The 22,500-nt window shown below is 41.0% G+C and overlaps 2 protein-coding genes across 2 annotated transcripts in view; both read left to right on the top strand.

The window, feature by feature from the left end:
• LOC138981243 (arrestin domain-containing protein 17-like) overlaps positions 1 to 22,500 on the top strand; it is a 75,134-nt gene that overhangs the window by 18,983 nt on the left and 33,651 nt on the right. The gene's annotated exons all lie outside the window — the stretch shown is intronic.
• Positions 16,428 to 22,500, top strand: part of LOC138949517 (arrestin domain-containing protein 3-like) — a 14,769-nt gene continuing 8,696 nt past the window's right edge. The window contains exons 1-2 of the mRNA XM_070321384.1: positions 16,428 to 16,518; positions 17,045 to 17,268. Of these exons, the coding sequence (XP_070177485.1) occupies positions 16,428 to 16,518; positions 17,045 to 17,268 (315 nt within the window). The remainder of the gene's footprint in view (positions 16,519 to 17,044; positions 17,269 to 22,500) is intronic.

The following is a 22,500-nucleotide window of genomic DNA, read 5'->3' as shown; positions in this document are numbered from 1 at the left end:
TTTTAATTCAATAACAATCTAACTAAGGACAATGGGGATAAACCTTTCGTAGCGCAAGGTCTTGTTGAAATACAATTTCCAATGGAATATGCGATTTAGTTTGCTATCAATAAAACATGGTTAATTAACGCTGATTCCTGACATTCTTCGATTCCGAATAATACATCTGTAATAGACAATAAGAAAGCCCGACCTGTCAGACTGTTCAACATTTGTTTAATATAAGTCCAAAACCTTCTAATTCGGGGACACTCATAGAAAAAGTTTTCCATAACATCCAAAATATGTTACAGTTTTTTGTTTGACTTACTTTCATTTTATGTAATAAAATATTGGTGGGATATAGATTCTGACAAATTTTCCATTGCAACACACGCAGGAGCACTTCTTTTGTCACCTGTCGTGACAACAACCACGTCTGTTCGACAAAAACAAAATCTAGTTTTCTTTTCCAAAAATCGATTGCATGAGATTTGTCAATGCTATAATTCTGTTTTTTCTTTAAATATAACTTAATTAACTTGGGTTTGCTTTTAAACACATTCAATTCATCATCAATCATATCTACATTAACTATATGTGCTGGGTTGTCTACAATCCAATCTTTCCATTGTTTTGGGATTGCATTCATCACAGGGTTGTATTCAAAAAAGGTTATTGCAGGGTGTTGCTGCACAGTGATCTGTACATCTTCACAAAACAGAAACTGATTTCTTTCACCATTCAACAAATCATTTATAACATTAAAACCTTTCTGGTGCCATTTTACAAAATCCAACACTTTACCTTTAAACTGAATCAGTCTATTATTAAATAACAGTTGATTACCAACATCATTTCTGTCAACTTCCTCTAAACATACTTTATTCTTATTATCAAGATATATCAAAAATACCTTTCCAAAAATCATTTTGAACTTTTTCAATTCCTTGTAATTCCTTTTGTGTGCAGTTATTTTTTTCCAAATGATTAAAATCTGTTAATTGTTGAATGTGCCATTTTGGGATTGCACTCCAATTTTCTCGACCTGCTTCATGCAACCGTCCAATCCAATTTAAATAAAATACTTTCTGTATATCAAACATATTGATTATTTTCAATACACCATGCTCATATTCAGACTCCATCATTTTCCTTTTTATCTTTTCAAAAGCTTTTTTATTACTATATTGTTTTTGCCATACAAATTTGTATAGTTTCGTGTTTAGCTGTGTGAGAACTTGCTTTGGAAGACCAACAGACTGCATAATATACACAAATAGGGAAGTCATAAACGTTTTAATAACTGTTATTTTTCCCTGTATACTGAGATCTCTTTTACTGCACTGTTTAATCATGGCATCAACACTCTCCATTTTTGAATTTCCAGTTTTCCTCTCTCTCTCTCTGTCTCTCTCTCTCTCTCTGTCTCTCTCTGTCTATCTCTGTCTTTGTCTCTCTGTCTCTGTCTCTCTGTCTCTCTCTCTGTCTCTGTATCTCTCCCTCTCTTTCTCTCTCTCTCTCTCTGTCTCTCTCTCTATCTCTCTCCATCTCTCTCTATCTCTCTCTCTATCTCTCTCTTTATCTATCTCTCTCTCCATCGCTCTTTCTCTCTCTCTCTCTCTCTCTCTCTCTCTCCATCTCTCCCTCTCTCTGTCTCTTTCTCTCTCTCTCTCTCTCTCTCTCTCTTTCTCTCTCTGTCTCTGTCTCTCTCTCTCTCTCTTTCTCTGTCTCTCTCTCTTGTTCTCTCTCTCTTTCTCTCGTTCATGTTTTTCTTGTGCTACTTTAGTGCTCATTGTTATATTTCTCAAACAAATCTGCCCGAGAAGATACACTGAATAACTGTTTGTTCAGTTGGCTTTCTCAGCAAAAATACTTGCGCAAAACAAGAACTTCTCGTCTGGGTTTGCTGCATCTCTCACTATATTGCAATATTTCTTGCTGAAATTGTTTTCTCTGGCTGTGAACGATTCAATTAATTGTAAGCCTGTATAATCGCTTCCAATGAATCTCTCTCTCTCTCTCTCTCTCTCTCTCTCTCTCTCTCTCTCTCTCTCTCTCTCTCTCTCTCTCTCTCTCTCTCTCTCTCTCTCTCTCTTTTTATCCTTCTGAAAATGTGCATGTGTGTGTCTTGCGTCAACTTGGTGTGATAAGAATACATTCTCGTGTATTACTCCTTCTAGTATCTAAGATAGTATTACTGCATTTTATATTGGCTTGGTAATTCCTTCATAAATCTTAGATCACTTTACTTTGCTACCTGATCCTTTATTTGGTTAGTGTGTCGTGTTATGTTGGCTTGCCTTATAAGTTAGTTGATCTTCTGTGTGTGTGTGTGCGTGTGCGTGTATATATATATATGTGTGTGTGTGTGTTCTGATAATGTATGGTTGTATTGCCCGTATTGTGATATCTGTATATCACATGTCGGTAAAAAATGATCTTATTCTTATATTACTATTATTGCGTGTGTCTGCGCTTCATCATAAAAAGTTTGTTCCTATGTATTCCCATTTCGATTATAACCATTTTGCTTAGATCAGGACTAGCTGTAAGAAAGGTCCTACGGACCTAATGCTATCTTTCCTGTAATAAAGTTCAAAGTTCAAAAAGTTCTCTCTCTCTCTCTGTTATTCTTTCGTGCAAGTGCACTCTGCCAGTAGATCAACTCATCTTTGTCATCGGTATTTTTCTTCAGGATAACAAAAGGTATTCATTCTAAGGTATTTTTATCAATTATGTTCATTCGTCTAAGTTGCCATCTTCCAGGCCATTCCAGAAGACAAAAGCGTGTGTACTCGTCGGAATCAGCTGAGCGACAGTCTGCGTATTTGTTCCGCCATTATTATAGTGCAAAACGTGTTAGAGGTCTGATTATTTTTCGCAAGTACTGGCACAGTATTAAGAAGTGAAGTATCTTCACACACTCCTACAATGAAACTGTCAAGATACGTCACCTTATACCCCCATTCCACACAACCGTTCTAGGTCCCGTTCCCGTTAATTGTAAGCCTGTATAATCGCTTCCAATGAATATCTCTCTCTCTCTCTCTCTCTCTCTCTCTCTCTCTCTCTCTCTCTCTCTCTCTCTCTCTCTCTCTCTCTCTCTCTTTTATCCTTCTGAAAATGTGCATGTGTGTGTCTTGCGTCAAGGACGGCTGCCACAACAATGGAACGCTGCACAAACGGCCGTTTTTGGCATCTTTGAGCAGCGTCTGACCATAGTGGCAGCCGTCCCAGGACGGCTGGGAACGGAAGCTAGAACGGATGTGTGGAATGTGGGTATGACAGCTCAGTGTGTGGGAGCGCTACTGTTGCGTTACCGTTGTTTTAAGTTCCTTTAACGATCCAATCGTTCCGTTACCGATGGGTTAAGGTTCCATTACCGTTCATTCTGATCGGGAGGGGAACGGCTAAAATTTTGAACATGCAGCCCAAACTCAACCGTCCCTAACGACCCTACCGTTCAAAGCAGTTCCGTTAACGATAATTTACGTTCCATTGCGTTTCCCTCCCGTGCCCGCACCGTTCCTTGGTCGGTACGGGAACGGGACCTGGAACTGTTGTGTGGAATGGGGGTATTAACGGCTGACGGAGAAAATCGTGGCTATCAAGGAAACCTTCTTTTCTTTTCAGTCACAGACGGAGTTAATATGAGTGGTGAAATAAGTAGTGAGAAATATAACGTCAGCGAAGGGTATGAAGTATCACTGTTAGAACCGATGTGACACACATTTGATTGTTGAGTATTACAAACTTTTTATCAGGGATAAGAGGTGTGGTAAAAATAGAACAAAATCATTGCATGAAGATTTAAAACGTCACAAAACGAAGTAAAGGAAATCGCCAGTTCTGTTCAGTTCAGTCTCTCCATCAGAACGGGGTAGGGGTAGGAAAGGCATTAACAGACAGGAGGCGTCTGGGATACAGATATTACAAAAGAAAACGAAGGTTTCTTTTATTTTGTAAAAAAAACCAAAAAAACATTGTATCAGGGTATGCTATAATTATATTCACACACTTCTCCAATGAAACTGTCAAGATTCGTCAGTTAACCACTTTCTCGGTGTCCTGTCTCCAGAAGTTTTTTAATAGGGCAGTTCGGGGACAAAATGCTTACTTGTGATCAAAATGTACTGCTGCTGCTTGAAACGTGACTGCAAATGTTTTTAATTTCTGGAATAGTATAGCATTTGTCTGGGAGTGGTTTCCCTTGACTAGCGGCCATCTTGTTTTGGCGATTCTTGCTTGTGATGACAGGGGTCAGCTAAAACATATACTTTCAACCTCTGCCACTGTTGGCCTTGTTTTGTAGTACATGTATGCGTTTAAACACAAACCTTCAGAACCGTTAGACAGCTCCTGATTGATCATTTCATAGTGTTGATTGGGTGCTAATATAAATAAATTGAAAGATATACCTTTAAAAAGAATAACCCCCCCCCCCTCAAAAAAAAGTGCCAAGTCAGTTAAGTCAGTTAAGTTTTGGATAGAAAAGTTGTTCTTATAATATATGGGCTGTTTTATCTCTTCTTTTTTTTATATTTAGTCAAGTTTTGACTCAATATTTTAACGTAGAGGGGGGAATCGAGACGAGGGTCGTGGTGTATGTGTGTGTGTGTGTGTGTGTGTGTGTCTGTGTGTGTGTGTAGAGCGATTCAGACCAAACTACTGGACCGATCTTTATGAAATTTGACATGAGAGTTCCTGGGTATGAAATCCCCGAACGTTTTTTTCATTTTTTTGATAAATGTCTTTGATGACGTCATATCCGGCTTTTCGTGAAAGTTGAGGCGGCACTGTCACGCCCTCATTTTTCAACCAAATTGGTTCAAATTTTGGTCAAGTAATCTTCGACGAAGCCCGGGGTTCGGTATTGCATTTCAGCTTGGTGGCTTAAAAATTAATTAATGACTTTGGTCATTAAAAATCGGAAAATTGTAAAAAAAAATAAAAATTTATAAAACGATCCAAATTTACGTTTATCTTATTCTCCATCATTTGCTGATTCCAAAAACATATAAATATGTTATATTTGGATTAAAAACAAGCTCTGAAAATTAAAGATATAAAAATTATTATCAAAATTAAATTGTCCAAATCAATTTAAAAACACTTTCATCTTATTCCTTGTCGGTTCCTGATTCCAAAAACATATAGATATGATATGTTTGGATTAAAAACACGCTCAGAAAGTTAAAACAAAGAGAGGTACAGAAAAGCGTGCTATCCTTCTGACTTAGCGCAACTACTACCCCGCTCTTCTTGTCAATTTCACTGCCTTTGCCATGAGCGGTGGCCTGACGATGCTACGAGTAAAATGGCATTGCGTTCAGTTTCATTCTGTGAGTTCGACAGCTACTTGACTAAATATTGTATTTTCGCCTTACGCGACTTGTTTTAAGTGTCCACTTGTGTAACATCTGGGGCCAGTTTCATAAGCCAGAAACACAGTCGACCAACTGCAGTTGTCCGAGAGAACCACAGTAATCCGACGTTATCGGGTTTCACGAACAAAATTTCAGTCGGCCGACTGCGGGTCGTCTCACCGGAAGTTGGCCAAACACGGTGATGCTCTCCCCCCAACACTGTGTTCGGCTTACTGCGGTAAACCGAAAATAAATGTAATTATCCGCACAGTCAATGGCAGAATGCTCACACTTGTTTGGATTGTGATCCAAACCTTGTGATTGTTCTTCGAAATGTATCTATCATGACGCAGTAATCCAGGAGACAAGTCAGGGTTATGTCTTGAAGACGTCACATTATGGCGTAAGATGGTTCGACGTCACGCGAAGGAATTACTGAAAGTCTCGGTCATTGTTATTTTGAGCGGGCCGAGACTTGTTTTTTCTTTGAAATCGGCCATTCCCACGTGCGAATGAGCAAACGGAAGTGGTAATGTTGCTAAATTTAGCCCTCGACTTGGCCATTCGGATTACTGTACAGTCGGTCGACTGCGGTTGTCCGCGGGTGACGGTGATTCGCTCATGAAACGCGCTTTTCGGTGACCCGGCGATCAACCACAGTCCATCGACTGGGCAGTCGATCGACTGTCAGTCGGTTCACTGCTATCTTATGAAACTGGCCCCAGCTATCCAAGAAAATCTTACACAAACAGAAAAACTACGCTTTCAGCTTTATTTTGTTTTTATTTTGTTTCTTTATTGCACTTAGTGCTTCCAGTATAATTAACACACTGATGTAAAGAGCCTTTCCTATATTTAATGTATTTAGTCGTAATCGCAGTAGTAAATTGTTACCTCTCTCTTTTGACTTTGTCTTCATTACAGTAAAACAAACTCGTTGTGATGCCTGTTCGTTGAATTCCCCTGGTGTATTCTAAAGGATCGCTTCTTTATGGTTATCATTGTATCAGAAAATATTGACACATGTATAACAACACGAATGCGTCATTACGGAAGGCAGGCAATAGTTCTAGCACCTGAAACACCAAGGACATCTCCTTTATAAAACAATAAGGAAAAACTCCTGGGGTTTGCAGGGTTCAGGTGAAGGCATTAACAGACAGGAGGCGACTGGGATACAGATATTACACAAGAAAACGAAGGTTTCTTTTATTTTGTTAAAAAAAAAAATTTAAATTTAAAAAAACCATTGTATCAAGGTATGCTATATAATTATCCACACATTTCTCCAATGAAACCGTCAACATCCGTCAGTTACTGGCTGATGTTGGATAGGCATTGTATCCACGCGGGATGCACAACCACAGGCTCCTCCAATGAAACTGACAAGATTCGTCAGTTAACCCCTCATGTTGAGTATCGGCCAAAAAAGAACACGACTATAAGCTGCAAATTGCAATCTACTAAGCGACGAGTGGTGAAATAAGCAGATGTAAAAATGTCAGCGTCTGCAAGTACAACCTGACAATAAATACAAAATACAAGCAGGTAATTGTTGAGTATAATGGTGATAAGCGATGCGAGAGAAGTGGCAGAATGAAAAGCTGAAACAGAGAGAAAAACGGCGAAAGCAGGTCATTTCAGAGTATGAGTGATAAGCAGTGTTATGGTTTTGATGAATGACAAAGGCCTACGTTGAGTGGGAAACGTAGAGAGTGTAGAGAATAATTGGTCATAAAAGATGCGAGAGAAGACAGACTATGACAGAATGGAGATTGTTTTCATTACCGAGATCCGTCAAAAGCAAAGATAGGAGAGAGAAGGAAGATCTGAGAGAAAAATTCCTTGAGTAATATATATTGAAAGCAGTTGATTGTGGAGTATGAGTTATAAGTGGTGTGATAGAGAACAGAGAGCATTAAGATCTGTGATTGTTTTCCGTGAAGGCCTTTCTTAATAGGGTGCGAAGTTGACTTCGCAGAGACTTTGCAAAGTCTTTTTTTTACCGAAAATTAAGTGCGAAAGCTTCGTGCAGCGCGTTTCGTGATGTAGACTCCGCCCAAGTCCATTCAACTGCATACTATTAGTTATAAGCGCTAAAAAGCGTTAGGATCTGGGATTGTTTTTGTAAGTGAAATATGCGGGCATTTGGCATTATTTTGGATAGAACTTTGACCATTTTCGGTAGCAGAAGAGTATATAAGGGCTATCTCGTATGTCTTGAAATATTAATAGCACGCTGTACACTCTGTGTCTGTGTTAGTAAGTTCTTAACACGCAAGACTGAGACAGAGACAGACAGAGAGACTTTTGACTTTTGGCTGACAGACAGAGAGAGGGACAGAAAGAGACAGACAGACAGGCAGACAAAGACAAGGAGAGAGACAGGAGAGAGAGAATGAGAGTACTCGAAGTGGCTATGACTGTCATATTTGATGGCACTCTCTGTGATTTAGAGAAGTAGCAAGGATAAGCACGTTAGGTACGAACGCGTGCACAATTGTGTTGTTGACTGCTTTGTTTTGTAGCTTCCAAGGTTGAGTAACCGATTAGTGCCGATTCAGCACCGACAATGCCTCTAGCAATAAGTCACTTTTGTTTTCTCTTCCGTCCTTCATGGCTGTTTCAATAAGTCGTGGATGAGTTATTTGTTTTTGTCCTTTGTGCAAGCTATCGCGCTAATGGTCTGTGAAGTCAGGATCGTTGTACCTCCTAAGCTCTCTCTCTCTCTCTCTCTCTCCCCCCGTGGGTTAGGGGGAAGAATTTACCCGATGCTCCCCAGCATGTCGTAAGAGGCGACTAACGGATTCTGTTTCTCCTTTTACCCTTGTTAAGTGTTTCTTGTATAGAATATAGTCAATGTTTGTAAAGATTTTAGTCAAGCAGTATGTAAGAAATGTTAAGTCCTTTGTACTGGAAACTTGCATTCTCCCAGTAAGGTCATATATTGTACTACGTTGCAAGCCCCTGGAGCAATTTTTTGATTAGTGCTTTTGTGAACAAGAAACAATTAACAAGTGGCTCTATCCCATCTCACCCCCTTTCCCCGTCGCGATATAACCTTCGTGGTTGAAAACGACGTTAAACACCAAATAAAGAAAGAAAAAGATCTCTCTCTCTCTCTCTCTCTCTCTCTCTCTCTCTCTCTCTCTCTCTCTCTCTCTCTCTCTCTCTCTCTCTCTCTCTCTTTCTCGTTATTATGTCTCTCTGTCTTTTTTTCTATCTCAATTGTCTCTCTCTCCTTTCATATCCTCTCTCTCTCTCTCTCTCTCTCTCTCTCTCTCTCTCTCTCTCTCTCTCTCTTTCGCTCTCGCCCTCTCTATCTCTCTCTCTCGCTATCTCGCTCGCTCTCTCTCTTTCTCTCTCTCACTCTCTCTCTCTCTCTCTCTCTCTCTCTCTCTCTCTCTCTCTCCCTCCCTCCCTCCCCCGAACATACGCTCTCCTGACATAGATCTGAAAGCGGGTTATCCTATTGCATAAACTTCACTACAACCGATCTACCTCATTGCTCAGACTCTCTTTGTTATTGCAAGCAGAGTCCTGTTTACTTTTTAATCTTATGTTACTGTTCAGTAGCTGACGCCGTATGCCTATCAACAAGTCGATGTTGTTATGTATGAGCAGCGCCTCTTCATAACTCATTAGCTGCCCGTCATATCGGTTGGAAGCGATGTTTACAAAGTACCTGCAACAACCTGGGATAAACCTTACTGGGTCAGTGATATGGGTCAGACGGGCGCAATGGCCTATTGGATAAGACTCCGGGCTCCTAAGCGGAAGGTTCGAATCCCGGCCGCGCCAAGTGGGAGATTTTTCATATCTCCAAGGTCAACTTATGTGCAGACCTACTAGAGCCCTATACCGCTTCGGGTGTACACGTGAGCAAAAGACCAAGTGCGCAAGGGAGAAGATCCTGTAAACCATGTCAGAGTGTGGTGGGTTATAGAAACACAAAAATAACCAGCATCTTTTTCAGTGTCGGTTTGGATGATATAGCGGATGTGACATAAAACCAAACCAACCTATAATTATATTATATAGGTTACAACACGGGTGGTTTTTTATATGGCTTGTATTTCAGTCAAGACCCAGCGGATGAATATCATCGGGAGACACGAGCCTCTGGCGAGTGGATCTCGATTGATATTCCCGCTGGGTCTTGACTGAAATACAAGCCATATAAAAAACCACGAGTGTTGTAACCTGTATATCCCATTCTACCATCAAACACAAAGTGTAGACTACTAGCGGCACTGTTGCGATCTGTGGAGTGTAAAACAGTGGTTCCAGCGAGACTTGGCCCTTTTGCAACCTTAAACTAAGTGACCGTCGCTGAATAAATAAAACGAATGAGTGCATCGATAAGTACGCGGTAACACTACTTTCAGACCATTTAAAAGCTTTAAGTAAAGGTTCATAAGTTGCAAGAAAGTAATGAAGTCGTATAGAAATCAATTTAGTTGAAGCGCACAATTCTTTTGTTTTGCGTTTCAGTCGGCAGAACGGGCGAAACCGGTTTGGCACCCATTTGGCTTACTCGATTCAGAATCGATTCCACGTTGTTTTTCTCGAACGTATTATTATACAATTAGGCTTATTGACAGAGAAGCAAATTTTAGGGAACAAATATGTAGGTTTAGATTTAACCATTTGCTCCCTATTTGAAATGTATCTACGTGATAAACTGTTTTGCGAGTGTGTTTGCATGGATGAACCTAAACTGGTATGGGTGTGAGGAAAACGGGACCAAGTTGGTGAAGTCGACACCAAGTCTGTCACCGCCGATTGATTGCATTTTGAAGGAATATGACTGGATTACGGAAAAATACACACATGTTAAGTTCTTGGATACCTTCATCGCCAATGTGGACTTACTGCAGAGCCAGGCAAAAGAGTAGACTTGCTCGCAAAATACGTGAAACAGCCGATGTTTGATAACGAAGCGAAGCCAAACCAGGTAAGGACGCTTGTCGGTCCCGCTACGCATGTCACCAGACCAGTGTTGTTGGTTTGAGTAATAAACTCGAAACTGTCATTTTAAACATGAGCCAAATGTTTATTGATTGTGTGATTAGTCTATGTGACAGGGCTTCTATTATCTGTGCTCCCTAGCTTCTGTCAGTTCCCACACCGACACTGCCAGAGGAACTGAAGACGTCACCAAACACACTGCTGACAGACTCTCACTCTCACTCTCACTCTCACTCTCACACACACACCACTCGAAGAAGGTCTGATAAGATGACAGATAAGCTTTTTTTCTTTTTTTTCAGGATGAACTAGACTAATAACAACAAAATAATTTTTGATACATGTTGTTGCAACATTTTTTTTTGAATCTAAAGGTTTTTTGAATGCAATACAGAAGCAATTTTCACACATTTCATTGTGGCTCTGCGCCCATAAATGTGCATAATTTGTATCAGAGTCTGACAGCTAGTAATAGTTTGCAATTAAAATAACATTAACAAATAACAATGTACTTGTGGGTAAGAAATCAACCAACTCAGCAATGCAAACTTTGCTGAAAACAGATGCACATATGATATGTCTGCTGAAAATAACAAATAGTAGCAACATGTTTGAAGCGAAGTGAACATCACCACATATAAACTTACTATCAAAGTAGAACACTAAATAAACTGAATAAACATTGAGAAAAAGTAATAGTGCCTTAGCCATGGAAGTGGTTTCTTTGTTGTTGCATGTTCAATATTTCACAAGATGCAGAATTATTGCTTAAAATTGACTAAAACTTACTAAAAGCAAGGCAACCGCTACTGCGAAAAAGACTGTTTGATGCACTAACTGAATCAAGTTTTAGAACTAAAGATCATGGGGATGGACATTGATTAAGTTTATTTGCGTCGAGGACGCTTGGCAGGGGCTGCTTGCTTAACAGTTTCACTCTGTGTGTCGGTGACTGCGAGTGAGACTGTAGCTGTGGAATTTGATTGTGGTGGGTTGACGTTAATGTTGATGGTGCAGTTGGACACAGAGCCTCCGAAAAAAGGGAATGGAAGGGTTGGCTGGTGGCTGCATGCATTTTGCATTGTGGCTGTTCTTGTGTGTTCTTGATGCATGTATGTGTGCATGCTGCTTGTGGGAATGTCTGCAGTTATTGATTGCAGGTGTGTTGATGAGGTGACTGATTGCTGTGGTGTAGATTGAGATTCAGCCAGTGCTGTGCTCATTTTTTTGTGCGTTTCTTCTGACATTTTTGAGTATGTGTTGATGGACTGCACATTCTTATGGCTGGTTAATTCATTATTTCTGTGGGGGCAAATTGCTTGTTTACCAATGTTTGCACCATGGTTTTCCTTGCGCTGTGGTTGGTTATTCTTTTGTTTTGGGTCAGACCTGCTTTGATTGCCATATTTTTCATTAAAGTCGCCAACTTGTTGACGCCAACTCTCTGTTTTTTTAACCATGTTGTGCTTGGTTTGGGGTTGGGGACAGTTGTGGTCGCGATGTAGAAGGGGTCGTCTTCTCCTGAGTAGTCTTTTGGGCGATATTCAGCATATAGCCTGTAAGTTGCCACTGGGCATCTTGTCGGATCTTGGGGTGTTGCCCACACTGTTGGTCGTACAGCTCTGATGTTTGTGACATGTTCCCCTGTCCTGGTCTTTGTGGATCTTTCGTTGTAACTGAAACATTAGTCAGTAATTGTTTCTCCCTTTTCTACTAAACCTTTAAAAATGTTGATATTTGTTTTATGTTGCATGCTGTTAGTGTTAGCATGAAATTTCAGGGTTGCTATAAATTTTTCTCTGTGTGGTACTTTTGAATTATAATATTATTGCATTATAGTTTAATCCAGTTACCCATTATTTTGCGGCGAGTAATTGGGAGAAGTATGATTGTGAAATACCATAAAGCCAACTGCTTTTAAGGTCTTGCTATAGGTACAATCAATAATTATCATAGGCATTTATTATTTGGGAAAAATACAAGCCTGCTGTTGTGCTCTTATTTCTTAGGCATACATATCCCATATAATGTTATCTGTGATTATGTGATCAGAATTTGTTTGGGCTTGGAAGTTTCATTCATGCTGCGCTTGTTATTTTGATCTGCATAACTAAATATCTTTCGTTGTTATAATACAGATCGTTTTACCTCAGGTACTCCTTGCCAGATGAATCTTTTCCAAGAGTGACATCTCCCCATTTCATCTGATGGTGGTCGGTAACTGCCCTTAGACCAAAGTGTATGCAGTTATTCCACCACATGGTGTTCAGGAGAGATTCTGCAGTAGTTTGGCCCAGTTGGTTTCTTTCGTAGAGAGTGTTGATTTCGTGAGAGCTTCAGCACTGTATTGCATGTTCTCCTTGCCTGCATTTTTTAGCGCTTTTAGTTTGGCATTTAAGGTCTGTTGGGCTTGCTGGAAAGAAGGGGAACGATTGATGTCATGGGGGTACGATTTGCTTTTAAGGTGTCGGTGAATGCTTCCCCAGAAACTTCGCAACGACGTTGCTTCATAATCTGTCCCGTCAGCTTTTTTCAGTGCGATGAAGTAGTTTGAAAGAATTTCATTGAGGGAGGATGGCGTCAATTGGTGAATTTCGAGCTCTGTGTTCGGCAACTTTTCTTGAATGAAGGTTTTTAGCAGCTTAACATCATGGGCAGTTTTCTTGAGTGTGTTTTGGCTGGTGTTTTGAGCAATAAACGTCGGTATGTCTGGTATTTCTGTTTCAGCAAAGCGTTTTTTTACTTTCGGCGTTGATTTTGTGTTTTCGGAGTTGTCAGTTTCTGGAAAGTCCATGTCAAGTTCTTCGAGCACATTTTGGGGCATCAGAATGTGGTCAATGTCAGGGTTTGATGGCAGACTTGCCAGTTTTTGTACATTTATTCTGTGGATTTTGCGTCTGGTGCCGTTTGGGGTCACCACATCCAGTATAGGGAAGACAAGTGGCCTTGAAACACTCTTAACTACCCCTTCCTCACCTCCGTTGATCTTTACTATGTCGTTCACCTTAATGGGACAGGGCCGGATCTGGGGGGGGGGGGGTTCCTGGGGTTCCGGACCCCCCCCCCCCCCCCCCCCCCGGCCATCCAATGTACCTCTCAGAGAAAAAAAAAGTGGACTTTGGACCCCTGCCTTCAGTTGGAACCCCCCCCCCCCCCCCCCCTCAAACGAACTTGGTCCGGCCCTGTGGGAGACAGGATTTGTTTTGACATCTTTTTGGACGTTTCTTTGGTGCCAGATAAACAGTCGTCTGCTACGATGCAAGGGAGGGTACTCGTTTTTTTGTTTTGGCATTGTGATAGTGTTCGACTGTTCAAACTAGTGTTATGCACGGGTTAATAAAACTGCGGATAGAACTCTTTAGCAGCAAAGCAATTAAGAGTGTATTACAATCTACCTTTAAGCATATTTCTGATTGGATTAAGGTTGTGCCAGCTTAAACTCTTGTTTTTATCTGTGTGTTGTCCGGGTGCAAGGGAGACTACTCTTTTGTTTTGGTTTTCATGGCAGTGTTTCGTACTGTATGTAACAGAGTATGTTCTTGTAAACCGGTCTGCAGTAGACAGGGACACGGAGAAAACGTTCGAAACAGTATTGAGGGAGCACATTTTCTTTCTGTTGTGTTGCATATTCTTTTTTGGATTATTCCTATGGTAGCGATGCTTGTCGACACACGGAGAGCAAACAGAGAATGAATAGTAGGTTCGATCGTTCGCTAGCATCTGTCACGTATCTTGTAAGTTGAATGTTCGTTTTTTTCGACCTGCATTGCTTTCATAATGAAAGAAACGTTTGTTTATTGCATCCCATACATCAGATCAGTTCCGAGATTCATTTTTGCGTGCAACTGATATGGTTTTCTGAGCCGATACGATTTTGGAACTTCATACAAATGTGTCACATTGTTCGGCGCGAGGTCAAAGGTCGGGAGGAAAGTAGTTCTTTGCCCAAATCGGAATCTGCACTATCATATATTTTTTGGAGTCCATGATGTATTTATTGAGCTATAAAAATACAACATATATACCCACACTGAAGTAACAGAGACAAAGAAGGGAGGTCATGGGATATAGATATATATAAGCTAGATGATTACCCGCTTCGCCGGGTACCGGCTTCGCCGGGAAGAAGTAGAGCCGAATACAAAGGAAAGGAGATAAACGCGCAAAACACTGGAGACGTTCTAAAAATAGTAACGTGCAGTGACCTTCTAAAAATAGTAACGTAGTAACGGGAATATGGATTGACGCCACACGGAGGAAGGGAGATAATCGCGGCTGAAAACACTGGAGAAGATAAGGAAGAGTTACTGGTAGTGGATCCAGACAAAAAACAACAAAATCGGTTCAGCGCGCACAGCGCTGCGCGCTGAGAGCACGTGTTGAAATATCTCATCGATGAGGTTGTGTTCGGGGTGTAGCTGAATACGGTGTCCAAATTTGAAAAAGATCCACCGAGAACTTTGGCCGTGCATCGCGAACAGACAGACAGACAGACACTAGTCGTATATATATATATAGATATACTAGATGATTACCCGCTTCGCCGGGTACCGGCTTCGCCGGGAAGAAGTAGAGCCGAATACCAGGCTGCGCCTGGGACCCGGCACGCCGGCTTCGCCGGCGCACGAAGGAAAGGAGATAAACGCGCAAAACACTGGAGACCTTCTAAAAATAGTAACGTGCAGTGACCTTCTAAAAATAGTAACGTAGTAACGGGAATATGGATTGACGCCACACGGAGGAAGGGAGATAATCGCGGCTGAAAACACTGGAGAAGATAAGGAAGAGTTACTGGTAGTGGATCCCGAAAAAAAATCGGTTCAGCGCGCACAGCGCTGCGCGCTGAGAGCACGTGTTGAAATATCTCATCGATGAGGTTGTGTCCGGGGTGTAGCTGAATACGGTGTCCAAATTTGAAAAAGATCCACCGAGAACTTTGGCCGTGCATCGCGAACAGACAGACAGACAGACACTAGTCGTATATATATATATATATATATATATATATATATATATATATATATATATATATATATATATATATATATATATATATATATATATATAGAAGCAATCAGATAGGACTGACGCAAAGAATGGAGCGGAGGTTGGGCGTTTATGAGGGACGGGGGAGGGGGTATGGACGGATGTTGTAACGATGGTGCTTTCTCTGGTTCAAAGAACGGTTTATGTTGCAAATGAAATCTGAAGTGAAGCAATACTCACCCTATCGCCGAGGTAATGAAGAGGACGGTGATTTACGGTTCCTGGCAACATTCACCGAAAAAGAGCAACGACTTGCTGCGCGTGTGCGATAAATTACGATATCATCGGAGACGTCTTCACAGTTTGGTCTCAACATTAATTTTATCACGGTACTAATAATACACTGCACCTGGTTCAGTCATTTGCGCTCTCATTGTTGTAATGCTAAAGATTGGGAGACTACACTGGCATCTAACACTACACTAACCGTACTGGTGTACAAGAGAGTTTCTTCAACCGAGATCTGCGTTTTGGTTTGTATCTATTTATATAGAGATGTTCTGGTGGGGTAAGCAAAAACATCGATGCGCCTGCCTTTATTGACCGATAAAAGTACTTGTTTATCTATCACCACAGCTACGAATTACATGGCAAGATGTCAAAAACACCTAACTAATAACTGGAACATCTATGATTCACGGAGAAATTTCTCTTTCCAAGATCGAGCGTGCATCGGTTCCGATCAACGCACCAATAAGGTACATCTTTATCTCACTTACACAGTTTCGTCTTTAGTTAAAGTAGCTTTACTTCTGGAGTGAGAGATTGCATCGGAATGTTGTCGGTTTACTAACAAGCTACTCCTGCTGAGTTCACACCTACTTAGATTTGTGTCTAGCCTACGAGATAGTACCGGTACTTCTTTTCCTACTGACCTAGAATAGACGATGTTCGGAAATGGTTCTGTCAGGATTTCCAAGCGTTGTCGAAGAGTCGCGCCGCACTTTAGTGAGACCAGTTAAAACCAGTAATCGCAGCGAATAACAGACTCCGATGTGAATGTTAGGTGGTGTCCGCCCGATATGATGCCTTTTTGTTGTTGAAAATCTACACATCGGAACCATGATTCACTTGCGATGGCCCGCGGTGATCGCTGAGCACGCGTGCTTCTTGACCTCAAGCGAAACTGACGTGACCTTCGGCAAAACACGTTGTCGGCGATCACTCGGGGCAACCGATTATTGCAGCAACAAATCGTAAACTCCAATTTGTATATTTTTGAATAAAATGTGGTCATATTAAGCGGACAGTGCATAACATACACATCGGAGTCAGTTATTCGCTGCGATTGCTGGTTTTAACTGGTCGACCACCGCACGTGTTATTGTTTGATTCACTAAAGTGGGGCGCAACCTTTCCACAACCACGCTAAAAAAAATCCTTACACTAGAGTTATTTCCGGAAACAAATGTCTTTTATAAGCATTTAATTAAGTTTGCTGGCCGGCATTTTAGTCCGTAGCATTTATACTGCTGGGGAATTTGGACAGAATGGAGAGTCCTGTTCTTGTTTTGTTTTGTTTTAAGCAGAAACAGCAGGATTTGTCAGGCATTTGGGTGGGCGATTTGCCAATTGTTTCTTTTTAAGCGGTCATCTGCGAACAGATGTACATAACTGGTTTTTGGTTTGTTTGTTTTTTATCTCTGAATTCTTATTTATTTTAATTTCTCTGATTTCAGCGCCAGACCCGGGAGCGAAGAGGGAACTTGCAGCAGGGCAGTACACATACCCTTTCCAGTTCCAGTTGCCTAGCAACGTACCCACGTCCTTCGAAGGTCAATACGGCCACCTGAGATACTGGGTCAAGGTCACGATAGAACGCCCTTGGAATCACGACCAGTCGGCGAAGAAAGTGTTCACTCTCATTTGTCCCGTGGATTTGAACCGGGAACCGTCCGCAGCTGTAAGTATTATAGATATTTAACTTTCCCTCTTCTATTTGTTGTTGTTGTTTTTGTTCCTTTTAGTGCCTGGAAAATGTCTCAAGTCGTCCGTCCGTCTGTCTGTTTTTGCGTCCGTCCGTCGGTGGTCGTGCGGTCGGTCGGTCGGTCGGTCGGTCGATCTCTGTCTGTCTGTCTGCCTGTCTGCCCGTCTGTCTGCCTGTCTGTCTGTCTGTCAGTCTGCCGGCCCGTTTCTTCGAGGGGACGAATTTCTGTGTTCTTTACAACACAAATTACTCTAAACATTTTGCAGAACAAACAAAAAATGATCTCTAAAAAAATCCAAGGTTATGTTCCTTTCAATGTATTCCCACAAAACACCCATTCCCTCCTTTTAGAAGCAAAACCGCAGCAATTACGCACTCATCCATGCAGCTAATCACTTTCAACGCAGCTAATCCGCCACGCCAAGGCAGTTACCGTAACCGAATTCTTCCTTGGGGAAAAAGCAGCTGACACTTGTCAAAAATAGCATCTTGTACTCCGCTCAAAACAGACCCAATTAGAGCTTCTGAAGCATGGGTAAACTTTGCTGTTGACTGTTTATCTTGACAGCAGGAACCAGATTTATAGCCGAACCTAACGCTGAAGTCTTTGACGGGAAGGAACGCGCTACTGACTGACTACTGTGGACAATAATTTTAAAAGGGAAAATTTAGTTGAGGGAACCTTCAGTAAAACGACAAAACGAAATATTCACTAGTACGTTGAACTAGCGGCCTATGAAGTGGACAGACAAGCAAATGAAAATCAGATGCTGATCTCAAGATTGCCAGGATTCACATTGATTCTTGATGATGGTACGTACGGTAGACGTTTTGGGTGTTCTGGAGAAACGCGCATTCATGTTTGTTTGGTGATCCATATTGCCAATATAAGTATCATTATGCGGAAAACTGAGTTTGATGCATAAATTGTATCCCCCCCCCCCCCCCCACCACCTCCCCCCTACCGCTTAATTCAAATAAAATGGGCAGAGAGGGGCTTGCTACATTCATCTTGCTGTCTTTTTCTTTGCTGATTAGAAATGCTTCCTTTTCTGCGATTCTATCAGTGCGTTTCCGTCAAAAGGAATAACCTTTTAGACGCCAGCTGCAAAATAATTTCCGATGGACTGAAACTCGAGGGTCGGAGGCAAGATGTAGCCATTTCTGAGTGAGCTGAACCAGTTACGTCCGAATCCATCTTCTTTAAATCTGTAGCGTGCATTCAAGAATGAGCTCTCTCTCTCTCTCTCTCTCTCTCTCTCTCTCTCTCTCTCTCTCTCTCTCTCTCTCTCTCTCTCTCTCTCTCTCTCTCTCTCTCTCTCTCTCTCTCTCTCTCTCTCTCTCTCTCTCTTTTATTTTCTTTTTAATCCGTAACACTGCTTTTTTCAAAGACAGATAGTTTCGTTTTAACAGGACAAAACTTGTGATTGGGCCCTTAGAGACTCATCCCGAATCACTCCACCCCACTCACCTACACCAACCCGTCTTCTGGAAAACAGATTACTTAGAAGTAACCGCTCTGACCGATTGAGGGCTACGGGGATGGCCCAAATAAAAGCAAAAACCACGCGATCCGGGCATCAAAGGGGCCAATCAAAGCACAGCTCTGTCATTACTGCCTCCATTACTCAGCCCATAAAACTAGTCACTTCTCCTGCCAGTCCAAGCCAATTACTTCCCCTTTGCGGATCTTCACACAAAGAGAGACGAACCTCCAAGGAAAAAGAGTGCACACAAAAAACATGGCAGCTGAAAAGGATGAGACCAAAGAGCTTATACGGAAAGAGGGTGCACTGCCTTCTCTGCGCTACTAGCTAGAGTGATGCGAGCAGCCGGCCCTGATCCTACAATATACCGTAACGGCTTGACCGACTAAAGTTGCCACGGTGCAAGGAAGAACTGACAGAGGAGTGACTGACTGTTTTTGTTTTCGTCTACTTAGATAACTATCGAAAAGACTGTTTTATTTGTTTCTGGGAAGAAAACACACTGGTCATACTGTTTCCAGCATGTGAAAACTATTTCACTCGCGCTCATGCAGTGTTTGAAGAGATACATACAGTAAAAAAAACTAAATATGCAGACAGAAACTCACAGACTTATCTTCATACATTTGCTTTATGAACATACTATTAGTGACTATTGAAAGTAATGGGATTTGTCACTTAGTGCTAATGAAGTATTTAAATCAATGTTGTACGTACGTCAGTTTAGGCTGGTGAAGAAACCTCGTATTTCCACAGTATTTACATATTCAGTGTTGTATCCATTGATTCTAAATGACGCACAATTCACATGTTGTAACTGTTTCTCTCTCTCTCTCTCTCTCTCTCTCTCTCTCTCTCTCTCTCTCTCTCTCTCTCTCTCTCTCTCTCTCTCTCTCTCTCTCTCTCTCTCTTGTTTCTGTACAACCATGAAATTTTGTTGTTGATTTTTATTCCTATTTTTTCCTGTGTCTTTTGTAAACCCCCATGCGTATATGCCGGTGGCCTCGCATTAAATTTCCTGCGTTCCTGCGTTCCTGCGTTCTCTCTCTCTCTATACATTTCATAACTTATAAAAGTAATATCCATTGTCTTGCAGAGTTGATGTACTATTGCATAGTATTCTGACTCTAATTGACTTGCAAATTTTTGCTTTGCACCTTGTCGTGAACATTTATAAACTACAATGTTTCATATAAATTAATGCACTTATGTACATAAACTTATACTGTTTTACTAATTATGTAAGTATGTAGTAGTAGTTATTATAGTAGATTTAGTCCCTGTTTAGGGCGAGGGCCAGATGCAAACAAGTATACCAATGCTTATTCTGTTACCCTCGTAAAATAAAGAATTGTCATTGTCATTGTCTCTCTCTCTCTCTCTCTCTCTCTCTCTCTCTCTCTCTCTCTCTCTCTCTCTCTCTCTCTCTCTCTCTCTCTCTCTCTCTCTCTCTCTCTCTCTCTCTCTCTCTCTTTTGTTTTGTTCACGAAATTATGATGTTCTGCATAATATCCATTGTCTTGCAGAGTTAATGTACTATTGCATAGTATTCTGAATCTAATTGACTTGCAAATTTTTGCTTTGCACCTTGTCATGAACATTTATAAACTACAATGTTTCATATAAATTATAATGCGCTTATGTTTATACTGTTTCACTAATTATGTATGTGTAGGTTGTTTTTTTGGTAGATTTAGTCCCTCTTTAGGGCGAGGGCCAGATGCAAAAAAGTATACCAATCAATGCTTATTCTGTTACCCTCGTAAAATATAGAATTGTCATTGTCATTGTCTCTCTCTCTCTCTGTCTCTGTCTGTCTGTCTGTCTGTCTCTCTCTCTCTCTCTCTCTCTCTCTCTCTCTCTCTCGCTCTCTTAATACACCAGTTACTCTATGTTTGCTTGTATGTTCCCCTCTTCCCTTCTTGGTAAACGCTATGCAAAGAAATCAGTTGCGCTGACTCTGTGTGTGTTGTATGAGACAGACCTTATTTCAACAGTGTTTGCTAATACATTTAAGTTATACATTTCATAACTTATAAAAGTAAGTAAACAATACATCCGTCATCCTTGGGAAAAGAAAACAAACGAAATCCTTTTTTGCGAGAATTCTGGCAATTTGGTGCTGCACACCAGCTCGAGTCCCTTGCTCGCCATTGCAATAAAACTGAGCGTGAGAAAGTTTACTCAGTCGGTAAAAGGGGGAGGGGCTAGCTGGAATGCGGGAAGGTCTGGCATCACTTTTAGGCCGAAGTGCTCCCTCTTTCCGTAGGGATACACTCTTTGATGAGACTAAGATGAGAGCCGTGTGGAACGATTATCTGTCATTGTCGCATGGCACCATGGGTGATTTTTTGCAGAGCAAATCACTGAGCTGCAATGTGACCTGCTTTCATTTCTTTTTTATGAAGCCTGAATGGGAAAATGGTGTGCAGTCGAGTCAGTACGAAAAGGATTAGCTTGTAGTCATCAAATTAAAGGATGGCTGTGTTTGTTTGAGATATTCCATGCAATAAAGTCGGTGAAATACGCGAAGAGTGGGCTTAAATAATGAAACAGAACGTTGACATTAAGTATCTTAACTAAGGATGTCTTCGGCTGTTTAGAAGATGAAATATGTCAAAGATTCTTGAGAGTGTTTCTAACTTTTTCTTTAAATTTCAGTTAATTTGGCTACTTGAAAAAGTGAAAATCCCGTCAGAGTATTTCTTTCTTTTTATATTTAGTCAAGTTTTGACTAAATATTTTAACATCGAGGGGGAATCGAAACGAGGGTATGGTGTATGTGCGTCTGTCTGTGTGTGTGTGTAGAGCGATTCAGACTAAACTACTGGACCGATCTTTATGAAATTTGACATGAGAGTTCCTGGGTATGAAATCCCCGAACGTTTTTTTCATTTTTTTGATAAATGTCTTTGATGACGTCATATCCGGCTTTTCGTGAAAGTTGAGGCGGCACTGTCACGCCCTCATTTTTCAACCAAATTGGTTGAAATTTTCGTCAAGTACTCTTCGACGAAGCCCGGGGTTCGGTATTGCATTTCAGCTTGGTGGCTTAAAAATTAATTAATGACTTTGGTCATTAAAAATCTGAAAATTGTAAAAAAAAATAAAAATTTATAAAACGATCCAAATTTACGTTTATCTTATTCTCCATCACTTGCCGATTCCAAAAACATATAAATATGTTATATTCGGATTAAAAACAAGCTCTGAAAATTAAATATATAAAAATTATTATCAAATTTTTTTCCCCGAAATCAATTTAAAAACACTTTCATCTTATTCCTTGTCGGTTCCTGATTCCAAAAATATATAGATATGATATGTTTGGATTAAAAACACGCTCAGAAAGTTAAAACGAAGAGAGGTACAGAAAAGCGTGCTATCCTTCTCAGCGCAACGAATACCCCGCTCTTCTTGTCCATTCCACGTGCACTGCCTTTGCCACGGGCGGTGGAGTGACGATGCTACGAGTATACGGTCTTGCTGCGTTGCGTTGCGTTCAGTTTCATTCTGTGAGTTCGACAGCTACTTGACTAAATATTGTATTTTCGCCTTACGCGACTTGTTTTATATTTGTATGAGGTAATTGACGTCATTTCAAGTACAGGATCTCTCCCACGAAGAAAATGACATTTCGCAGGCAAATTCACATGATTTGGGTACGGCCTACTCTCTTCTATGTCTTGAAACGACAAAACAACAAGTCGCGTAAGGCGAA

This window comes from Littorina saxatilis, linkage group LG1, assembly GCF_037325665.1.
Source record: "Littorina saxatilis isolate snail1 linkage group LG1, US_GU_Lsax_2.0, whole genome shotgun sequence".
NCBI classification, from domain to species: Eukaryota; Metazoa; Mollusca; class Gastropoda; order Littorinimorpha; family Littorinidae; genus Littorina; species Littorina saxatilis.
The sequence above is the reverse complement of the archived record's forward strand: the minus strand, read 5'-3'. Positions and strand labels throughout refer to the sequence as shown.